This window comes from Chlorocebus sabaeus, chromosome 27 (genome assembly GCF_047675955.1).
Source record: "Chlorocebus sabaeus isolate Y175 chromosome 27, mChlSab1.0.hap1, whole genome shotgun sequence".
In the NCBI taxonomy this organism is placed as follows: domain Eukaryota; kingdom Metazoa; phylum Chordata; class Mammalia; order Primates; family Cercopithecidae; genus Chlorocebus; species Chlorocebus sabaeus.
The window spans coordinates 10,701,884-10,713,217 of NC_132930.1; the positions used below are offsets into that span (position 1 = coordinate 10,701,884).

An 11,334-nucleotide genomic window follows, 5' to 3' on the forward strand; every position below is an offset into this window, starting at 1 on the left:
TGAATGGGCAGGCATGAGGCACAGTCTCCAAACTTGACAAGAAAGGGTGGAGATGGGATTGGCAAAGACAGCATTAAAAAAAAAAGTCTAGATAATGCCAAGGATAGCTTCCTCATTCCCGGGATAATCCTCCTTCTGTGAGTGTGATAGCAACAATTCTGTGTCTTCGTGAGAGACTTTACGGGAAGCCATACCTATTGTCTATAAGCATGTTGTGGGAGCTCCAGCTTTATGTAACTATAAGTTTTCTTTTATTTTCTTTTTTTTTTTTTTTTTTTCTGATATGGAGTCTCACTCTGTCGTCCAGGCTGGAGTGCAGTGGCACGATCTCTGCTCACTACAACCTCTGCCTCCCGGGTTCAAGCGATTCTCCTGCCTCGGCCTCCCAAGTAATTGGGATTACAGGCGCCTGCTACTACACCCAGCTAATTTTTGTATTTTTAGTAGAGACAGGGTTTCACCATGTTAGTCAGGCTGATCTCCAACTCCTGACCTCAGGTGATCCACCGACCTCAGCCTCCCAAAGTGCTGGGATTACAGGCATGAGCCACCGTGCCCAGCCAAGTTTTCATATCACTTGCCAATAAGGAAACTGTACATCCTGTGACCATACCTGCTAACATCTTTCTGCCAGTTAATTACTCCTCTATTTGAGACAATCACACACCTCATAATACATCCTTTCCAGGGATGTTGAACCGTTGGCTAACCTAGTCATTCACTTTCATTTGTGTTTTACAACCCAACCCAAATGCCCTTTTATCCTGTAAAGTTTTTCTGGATGCCCCAAATAGAACAGTTTCTTTTTTTTTTTCTTTTTTTTTTTTTTTTTTGAGACTCACCCAGGCTGGAGGGCAGTGGCGTGATCTTGGCTTACTGCAACCTCTGCCTCCTAGGTTCAAGCAATTCTGCCTCAGCCTCCCAAGTAGCTAGGATTACAGATATGTGCCACCATACCTGGCTAATTTTTTTGTATTTTCGTAGAGACAGGGTTTCACCATGTTGGCCAGGCTGGTCTCAAACTCCTGGGCTCAAGTGATCCTCCCACCTTGGCCTCCCAAAGAGAATGATTTCTTCTATGCCCACAGCAATGTCTATATACTTCTCTTAATTGCAGTGATGATTATTTGTTGGTCTGTATCTTTGCCAAAACTGTGAACTGTCTTCCCCTAGACAAAATATGTATCCACAGTAACTAGAAAACATTCCTTACACATTGAAATGTACTGAATTCCTTTTAGGGTACCTTCCTAGCTTACAATTTCCTAGTCAGTTGTACCCTCTTCCCCCAATTCTATAGGACCAGACTCCAGGGTTTTGAAAAATCACCCACTTCTTTCACCACATTTAACCAAGAGTGCGTGTTTTAATCCAATTAGTCTCTTCCTGGGAAATTTTAGAATTGGGACAAAGACCATTAGTAAAATCAAAATACAAATAATAAACAAGAAAAAATGCAATTCACATCAGAGACAAAGGGCTGATTTCTAATATACAAACATGTAGAAATCAATAAGGAAAAGACTAACAACCCAATAGTAAAAAATGGACACATTATAAAAAAGACTGCACACAGAAAAAGAAATACAGATTACTCTTAAGCATATTTTTAAATTACATATGTGCAGCATTGTTTGTAGTATAGCAAAAGATGGGGGAAAACCTAAATGCCCACCTACAGGGAACTGGTTAAATGCAGTATGTTACATGAAAACAGCAGAATGCCACAATATAAAAGAATGATGGCACTCTCTAAATGTTTGTACTGCACCATCTCCAAGATATATTGCTCAGTGAAAAATGTTTGTATGGTATGCTGCCATTAGTGTAAAAAAAATGGAGAGAGGAGAAAAAGACAGATAAATATAGATAGGTAGGTAGGTAGATAGATAATAGATATGATGATGGACGGATGGGATGGATGGATGGATGGATGGATGGATGGATGGATGGATGGATGGGTGGATGGGTGGATAGATGGATGGATTTTATCACATATACATAGAATATCTCAAGAAGAAGATAGAACAAACTGCTCCATTAATTGCCTTTGAGAAAGCAACGGTGGCTAGAGGAAAGAGGATGAAGAGACTTTTCACTGAAACAATTTTATATATTTATTTATTTTTCATGACAGGATCTTGATCTATTGCCCAGACTAGAGTGCAGTGGCACGATGACAGCTCCCTGCAGCCTAACTTCTAGGACTCAAGCTATACTCCTGCCTCAGCCTCCCAAGTAGCTGGGACTACAAACGCAAACCACCATGCCAGGCTAATTTTTTTTTTTTTTTTTTTTGAGACAGTATCACTGTCGCTCAGGCTAGAGAGCAGTGGCGCAATCTCAGCTCATTGCAAACTCCACCTCCTGAGTTCAAGGGATTCTCCTGTCTCAGCCTCCTGAGTAGCTGGGATTACAGATGTGCACCACCACGCCCAGCTAATTTTTGTATTTTTAGTAGGGACAGGGCTTCAATATGTTGGCCAGGCTAGTCTCAAACTCCTGACCTCAGGTGACCCACCTGCCTCGGCCTCCCAAAATGCTGGGATTACAGGCATTAGTCACTCAACCCGCCTTTTTTTTTTTTTTTTTTTTTTTTTTTGAGATGGAGTCTCGCGCTGTCGCCCACGCTGGAGTGCAGTGGCACAATCTCAGCTCACTGCAACCTCCACCTCCTGGGTTCAAGCGATTCTCCTGCCTCAGCCTCCTGAGCAGCTAGGATTACAGTCATACACCACTGTGCCGAGCTAATTTTTTTTTTTTTTTTAAACGGAGTCACTCTCTGTCACCCAGGCTGGAGTGCAATGGCGTGGCTCACTGCAACCTCCGCCTCCCAGGTTCAAGCGATTCCTCTGCCTCAGCCTCCCGAGTAACTGGGATTACAGGTGCCTGCCGCCATGCCAGGCTAATTTTTGTTTTGTTTTGTTTTGTTTTTTGAGATGGAGTTTTGCTCTTGTTGCCCAGGCTGGAGTGCAATGGCATGATCTCGGCTCACTGCAACCTCCACCTCCCATGCTCAAGCGATTCTCCTGCCTCCCGAGTATCTGAGATTACAGAAATGGGCCACCACACCCGACTAAATTTGTATTTTTAGTAGAGATGGGGGTTTCTCCATGTTGGCCAGGCTGGTTTCGAACTCCTAACCTCAAGTGATCCGCCCGTCTTGGCCTCCCAAAGTGCTTGGATTACAGGCGTAAGCCACTGCACCCAGCCCTAATTTTTGTATTTTTAGTATAGAATGGAGTTTCACCATGTTTCCCAGGCTGGTCTTAAACTCCTGACCTCAGGTGATCTGCCCACCTTGGCCTCCCAAAGTGCTGAGATTACAGGCATGGGCCACCACACCAGGCCCCAATTTTTTTTTTTTTTTTTTTTTTTTTACTTTTTTAAAATTTGAGACAGAGTCTCACTTTGTTGCCCAGGCTAGAGTGTAGTAGCGCAATCTAATCTCACTGCAACCTCCACCTCCCATGTTCAACACCTCCTGGGTTCAAGTGATTCTCCTGCCTCAGCCTCCCGAGTAGCTGGAATTACAGGCACGCACCACCACACCCAGCTAATTTTGGTATTTTTAGTAGAGATGAGGTCTGACCGTATTGACCAGGCTGGTCTCGAACTCCTGACCTCAAGTGATCTGCCTGCCACGGCCTCCCAAAGTGCTGGGATTACAAGCATGAGCCACTGTGCCTGGCCTTAAAAAAAAAAAAGAAAAGAAAAAAAAGAAGAAAATTTTAATTAGCTGGGCACGGTGGTGTGTGCCTGTAGTTCCAGCTACTTTGGAGGCTGAGGTGAAAGGATGGCTTGAGCTATCATTGCTCCACTGCACTCCAGCCTGGGTAACAGAGCAAGACCCCCCAAAAAATCTATTTGCTGTGTAAAAATAAATAGCGTTTAAGTAAAAATATGAAAGATTTGCGATTCTCAGTTTCTTTGTGCTACTGAGCTTGTATAGGATTAACTCAGGAGTCAGAGGCAGCTATAGTCTACATCAGTCCAGGGTAGCAGAGGAAGCTGCTCTAGGGAGAAGAAACAAGCAGAAAAGAGATATTGGAGAGATGGAGAGAAAATGATGTCTGGGCTCTCAACAACTTGTTTCTGGTCTTTCCTGGGCCAGCTACATCTCTCTCCTTGGTTTCTTCAAAACATCCCTATATTCTTACAATAAATCTCTCCTTTTTTGGCCTAAGCTAACTTGAGTTGTTTCTTGATAGTTGCATCCAGAGAAATCTAACTATCATAGCAGGTTTTCCTTTTTGTTTTTGTTTGTTTGTTTGTGACAGGGTCTTGCTCTGTCACCCAGGCTGGAATGCAGTGGCGTGATCTCGGCTCACTGCAACCTCCTCCTTCTGGATCAAGCGATTCTCTTGCCTCAGCCTCCCAAGTAGTTGGGATTACAGGCATGCACCATGATGCTCAGCTAATTTTTGTATTTTTAGTAGAGATGGGTTTTCGGCATGTTGGCTAGGCTGGTCTTGAACTCCTGGCCTCAACTGATCTGCGTGCCTTGGCCTCCCAAAGTGCTAGAATTACAGGCGTGAGCCACTGTGGGTGACCTCATAGTAGTTTTTCTGTAAATGCTTGTTAAAGGGAAATGTAAAGTTCTTTGTAATGAAATTATTTAGGTTCTCAAAATTTGATTGTACTTAAAAAAAAAAAAAAAAAAAAAAAAAAAACCTCCTAAATTGAAGGAGGCCAGCTCCAGAGGTGTTGTTAAAGACATTCACCCTAAGCTAAGGTGGTGTTTGCTTATGGAAAATGTGAGCTGGGCCTGGGGCCAAGCAACACATTCCACCCACTAGACTTTCCTCTCAGTCCCTGCCTAAGAAGTTAGGTTTTTCAATGTTTGGTAATGACCTGCCTGAAAGATAAATTCTGAATGTTGCTAATTAGAACGGAGTTTGAGGAGTGTGAGACATTTTTGTTTGGTTTGATCTGGTTTGTATTTTGAAAAGAAAGGCATTAGGGCCAGGGCAAGAGCACCAATCCCAGAGTGAAGAGGCCTTGGCTGATAGTTATTTTAGTACATTCAAATATGGGTTTCCATTCTAGCTAATTCTGCAAGACTCAAAAAAAAAAAAAAAAAGAAAAGAAAAGAAAGAAAAAGGAAAAAAAAATACATGTTTCCAAGTTCTAGGACTACTTAACCCTTTGAGGCTAATACCTTTCTGAAGGCAAAGTCCATTTCTCTGTCAGTGTTTTCAACTCTATAGATAGTACTATCCTTTTACTATTTATTTTATATTATTATTCCTGGTACTGAACAGATAGAAAGTACTTAGGAAAATCCTGGAAGTCCCAGAATGGTATTCATAAGGCAACTCCTAGAGTTCAATAGCCTACAAATGAAGTTAAATATATTAAATATATTTTATATGAGCGTGATATAATAATGCTCCAAAAATATCATACACTCCAAAAAATGGCAGAATGGCAGCAAACATAACTGCATATTTATTTATGCTTTTTTTTTTTTGAGACATGGTCTCACTCTGTCTCCCAGACTGGAGTGCAGTGGCGTGATCACAGCTTATTGCAGCCTCAAATTCCCTGGGCTCAGGTGATCTTCCCACCTCAGCCTCCCAATAGGTGGGACCACGGGCATGTGCCACCATGCGTGGCTAATAATTATATTTTTTGTAGACACAGGGTTTTGCCATGCTCCCTTGGCTGGTCTCAAACTCCTGAGCTCAAGCAATCTGCCTGCCACAGCCTCCCAAAGTGCTGAGATTCAGGTGTGAACCACTGCATTCAGCTGTTTACACATTTTTTATGTAAGATGAATTTAAACTGGATAAAATTATCTCTGATGTGAAATAAGTCAGAATAATTACATTATAAACACTAAGGTTAAAAAAGCGTAATTTATTTCTATCATTGAAATACCATTGAAAAATTAAATAACAGTATTTAAATACCAGGAACCAACCATACCATTCAAGCAATATTTCCTGAAAATTCATTAGGGATACTGTAAAAGTATAAGACATAGCCCCTGTCCTTAAGGACCTTTGTTACAATTTATGTGAGGTAAGACAGATACAAAGCATCATCGTTATTTTTACTAAGAGAAGTAGTATGGTGAAGTGGAAAATAATACAGGCTTTTAAACTTTAGGTGTAGATCCATATTTTTAGTTCTGCCATCCCATTAATGTATGATCTCTGCAGAGATACTTAACTGCTCCTAGCCTCAATTTCTTTAATTCTACAGTGGGGATAAGGATGTTAATTTTTTTTTTTTAGAAAGGGTCTCACTCTTTTGCCCAGGCTGGGGTGCAGTGGCACTATATCGGCTCACTGCAACCTCTGCCTCTGGAACTCAAGTGATCATCCCACCTCAGCCTCCCAGGTAGCAGGGACTACAGGCACATGCCACGATGCCCGGCTAATTTTTGTATTTTTTGTGAAGACAGGGTTTTGCCATGTTGCCCAGGCTGGTCTCAAACTCTTGAACTCAAGTGATCCACCTGCCTCAGCCTCCCAAAATACTGGGATTACAGGCATGAGCCACCGTGCCTGACCAGGATGCTAAATTTAAAGAACTGGTTTTTAGCCAGGCGTGGTGGCAAGAGCCTGTAATCGCAGCTACTCGGGAGGCTGAGACAGGAGAATTGCTTGAACCTGGGAGGCGGAGGTTGCAGTGAGCCGAGATTGTGCCACTGTACTCCAGCCTGGGTGACAGAGTGAGAGCCTCTCTAAAAAAAAGAAAAAAAAGAACTGGTTTTGTTTTGTTTAGTTTTCTTTAGAGATGGGGATCTCACTATGTTGTCCAGGATGGTCTATGAACTCCTGGGCCCAAGCGATCCTCCCCCATCAGCCTCCCAAAATGCTGGCCTGAGACACTGTGCCCATCCAGGACAGTTGCAGGAATTAAATTACAATATGGATGCAAATACCTAAGTAAATGCTTGATATGTGTCAGGTGTTCGAAAAATATTAGTTTATTCCCCAACTGAATTGAAAGGATTGAATATTTTCTAACTCGTTTCTACTTATTGATAAATAATAGTTTTATTATTGGTGAATTTTAAAATTGAAGTTAGCTAAAACTGCAATCATTTTAACAACCAAAACTTTAATTTTCTCAATACTAAAACTCCGTTCCGCACCAGGCCTGCCAGACACCTGCGCCGGCCCGCAGCCACCGCGGCAGCTGCCAGCATGTGTGGCCCAGACATCGAGAGGCCCTCTGCCAACCAGATCTGCAGGATCGTGCGGCCAGATGACGCCAGTGTGGCCCGCAATGTCTAGGGGTGACCATCCTGAAGATGATCGAGGAGGTGGGCGCCATCATCAGCATCTGGCATTGCAACAGCCAGAACAGGGACCACTGTGTGGCCACTCTGGCACGGGTGGAGCACACCGACTTCCTGTGGCCCATGTGCATCGGTGAGGTGGCCCACATCAGCGCGGAGATCACCTACACTTCCAAGCACTCAGTGGAGGTGCAGGTCAACGTGATGTCTGAAAACATCCTTACAGGTACCAAAAAGCTGACCTATAAGGCCACCCTCTGGTATGTGCCCCTGTCGCTGAAGAACGTGGACAAGGTCCTCGAAGTGCCTCCTGTTGTGTATTCCCGGCAGGAGCAGGAGGAGGAGGGCCGGAAGCGGTACAAAACCCAGAAGCTGGAGCGCATGGAGACCAAGTGGAGGAACCAGGACGTCGTCCAGCCAGTCCTCAACCCAGAGCCGAACACTGTCAGCTACAGCCAGTCCAGCTTGATCCACCTGGTGGGGCCTTCAGACTGTACCCTGCACAGCTTCGTGCATGAAGGCATGACCATGAAGCTCACGGACAAGGTCGCCGGGATCGTGGCTGCACGCCACTGCAAGACCAACCTCGTCACAGCTTCCGTGAACGCCATTAATTTTCACAAGATCAGAAAAGACTGCATCAAGACCATCTTGGGACGCATGGCCTTCACGAGCAATAAATCCGTAGAGATAGAGGTCTTGGTGGACGCCAACTCTGTTGCGGACAGCTCCCAGAAGCCTACCAGGCCGCCAGTGTCTTCACCTGTGTCACTGAGCCAGGAGGGTGGGTCGCTGCCCATGCCCCAGCGCTTGCCCGAGACCCAGGATGAGAAGAAGGGCTTTGAAGCCTGACTCGGTGGCTCAAGTCTGTAATCCCAGCACTTTGAGAGGCTGAGGCAGGCGAATCATCTGAGGTTGGAGACCAGCCTGCTCAACATGGTGAAACCCCGTCTCTACTAAAAATACAAAAACTTGGCCGGGCGTGATAGTGATGGTGCACGCCTGTAATCGCAGCTACTCAGGAGGCTGGGTCAGGAGAATCTCTTGAACCCGGGAGGCGGAAGTTACAGGGAGCACTCCAGCCTGGGCAACAGGAGTGAAACTCTGTCTCAGGAAAAAAAAAAAAAAGAGAGAGAGAGAGAAGCGCTTAGAGGAAGGCAAAGGGCGGTACCTGCAGATGAAGGCGAAGTGGCAGGGCCACATGGAGCCTCAGCCCTAGACGCCCTCCTCCTGCCGCTGGGGCCTTGAGTAGACGTGGCAAGAGGCCCAGTGTCCAGTCACATAGAAGTTACCCCTTTGGCCAAAAACCCAATTCACATTGAGAACTGGTGTTTTCTGAATTTTTCGTATCATAGTATTAACCTGTACTCTCTCCTGCAAACCTACACACCAAAGCTTTATTTATATCATTCCAGTGTCAAAGCTACACAGTGTTGTCCCGAGCGCTGGGAGGCATTCTGTGGAAACCCTGGGGAATGCTTCCGAGCACACTGCAAGGTATGGGAAGAACCCAGCACCACTAATAAAGCTGCTGCTTGGCTGGAAAAAAAAAAAAATTCTGCTGGGCGTGGTGGCTCAGGCCTGTAATCCCAGCACTTTGAGAGGCTGAGACAGGCGGATCACTTGACGTCAGGAGTTCCACACCAGCCTAGCCAACATGGCAAAACCCATCTCTACTAAAAATACAAAACTTAACTGGGTGTGGTGGCGGGCGCCTGTAATCCCAGCTACTTGGGAGGCTGAGGCAGGACAATCTCTTGAACCTGGGAGGCAGAGGTTGCACTGAGCCGAGATCATGCCACTGCACTTCAGCCTGGGCAACAAGAGCGAAACTCTGTCTCAAAAAAAAAAAAAAAAGAAAAAACTAGAACTCAAATATCCAGGATTTTTAATCAGGTAACTAATGTAGATAAGGGGAAAAAAAACTAAGAATATACTGATTTACCTGGAAAAATGTTATTTGTAATCCCAACTTGCTCTCTGAATGTAATAATATCACTGAACATCAGTGACTTTTTTTTTTTTTTGAGACATACTTTTGCTGTTGTTGCCCAGGCTGGAGTGCAATGGCACAATCTCAGCTCACTGCACCTCTGCCTCTCCAGTTCAAGCAATTATCCTGCCTCAACCTCCCGAGTAGCTGGGATTATAGGCGTCTGTCACTATGCCTGGCTAATTTTTTGTATTTTTAGTAGCGATGGGGTTTCACCATGTTGGTCAGGCTGGTCTCAAACCCCTGACCTCAGGTATTCCACCTGCCTCGGTCTCCTGAAGTGCTGGGATTATAGGTGTGAGCCACCGCACCCAGCCAGCAAGTTTTTAATATATAAAACCATGCCTTGGGCCGGGCTCGGTGGCTCACCCTGTAATCCCAGCACTTTAGGAAGCTCAGGTGGGTGGATCACCTGAGGTCAGGAGTTCGAGACCAGTCTGACCAACATGGTGAAAAACCCAGCTCTACTAAAAATACAAAAATTAGCCATGCATGGTAGAGTGCGCCTGTAGTCCCAGCTACTCAGGAGACTGAGGCAGGAGAATCCCTTGAACCCGGGAGGCGGAGGTTGCAGTGAGCCGAGATTGAGCCACTGCACTCCAGCCTCAGCTGCAGAGCAAGACTCCATCTCAAAACAACAACAACAAAAACTTGTTCCAAATCAGAAATCAATCATAATTTATACGATCATGTCAATGAGTTTTCTCTCTCTCTTTTTTTTTTTTTTTTTTTTTGGCTAAATGCAAAATATAGAAGGATTTGGGCCTGGCGCAGTGGCTCACACCTGTAATCCCAGCACTTTGGGAGTCCAAGGTGGGCGGATCACTTGAGGTCAGGAGTTTAAGACCAGCCTGGCCAACATGGCGAAACCCCATCTCTACTAGAAATACAAAAATTGGCTGGGCATGGTGGAGTGTACGTGCAATCTCAGCTATTTGGGAGGCTGAGGCAGGAGAATCGCTTGAAGTGAGCCAAGATGGCACCACTGCACTCCAGTCTGGGTGAAAGAGCAAGACTCTGTCTTAAAAAAAATATATATATATACACACACACACACACACACACACACACACACACACACACAGATATATATAGAAGGATTTGATCTGTATGGACCATAGAAAAGGGAAGTTAAATAACGGTATTTCTGCAGAAGTTAGCCAGCATCGATCAGTGTAGCCTTGCTCACTACACAGATTCTCCAGTCTCCTTCAGTTTGATTCAGTAAATATATATTCCTATAGTTTATGTTGAGGTCTCGAGGGCATCCAATAAAGGACATGGCTCTTCTCTGCCCAAATTGAGAATAAAGGGCAAGCATAAGGTAAATGTGAGGTCAGATATCACCTTGAACTGATAAGGATTAACTGGAGGATGCAGCTCATGAGAACCAAACTGACCTGTCACCTGAACCCCAGAATGATATACACTTACCTACCGTGTTCTACAGGCAGCAAAGGCACACATTATGGCTTTCATGGGGCCATAGGCACTTCTGCTTTTTTCTTGGGCTCCCGTTCTTTTTCCTTCATTAAATATATATACTAAAAATTGTACATTATGACTATACTGATATACATATATTAAAACATTTTTGAGCTACAAATTCACTTTTTTCTTCTTCTGTTTTTGCTTTTTTCTTTTTCTTTTTCTTTTTTTTTTTTTTTTTCCATACACGGTGTTGCCCAGGCTGGACTGTAGCACCAATATCTCGGCTCACTCCAGTTTAAGCCTCCTGGGCTCAAGGATCCTCCCACCTCAGCCTTCCAAGTAACTGGGACCAAAGGCACATGGCACCACACCCAGTCAATTTTTAAATTTTTTGTAGATAAGGATACGGGGTCTCACTATATTGCCTAGGCTAGTCTCCAACTCCTGGGCTCAAGGGATCCTACAGCAGCAGCCTCCCAAAGTGCTGGGATTACAGGCTTGAGCCACCGCACCCAGCCTCATTTTTTTTCTTCTGATTTTTAAGGAAATTAAAACATTTTCATGGACCCTAGGCACTGCCTGCTGTGCCTAAGGAAGAAGTTGGCCCTGAACAACACTGAACACACTGGCCCAAGTAAGGCTTAAATCCCAGAGG

General features: G+C 44.7%; 1 protein-coding gene across 1 annotated transcript; it reads left to right on the plus strand.

The window, feature by feature from the left end:
* The first annotated feature begins 7,072 nt into the window (after window positions 1–7,072).
* Window positions 7,073–8,357, plus strand: LOC103246191 (putative cytosolic acyl coenzyme A thioester hydrolase-like). The gene is given in 2 exon segments (XM_038008614.2): window positions 7,073–7,245; window positions 7,248–8,357. Coding segments are annotated over 2 exon segments (945 nt in total). The 5' UTR covers window positions 7,073–7,160; the 3' UTR covers window positions 8,108–8,357.
* Window positions 8,358–11,334: the final 2,977 nt, after the last annotated feature.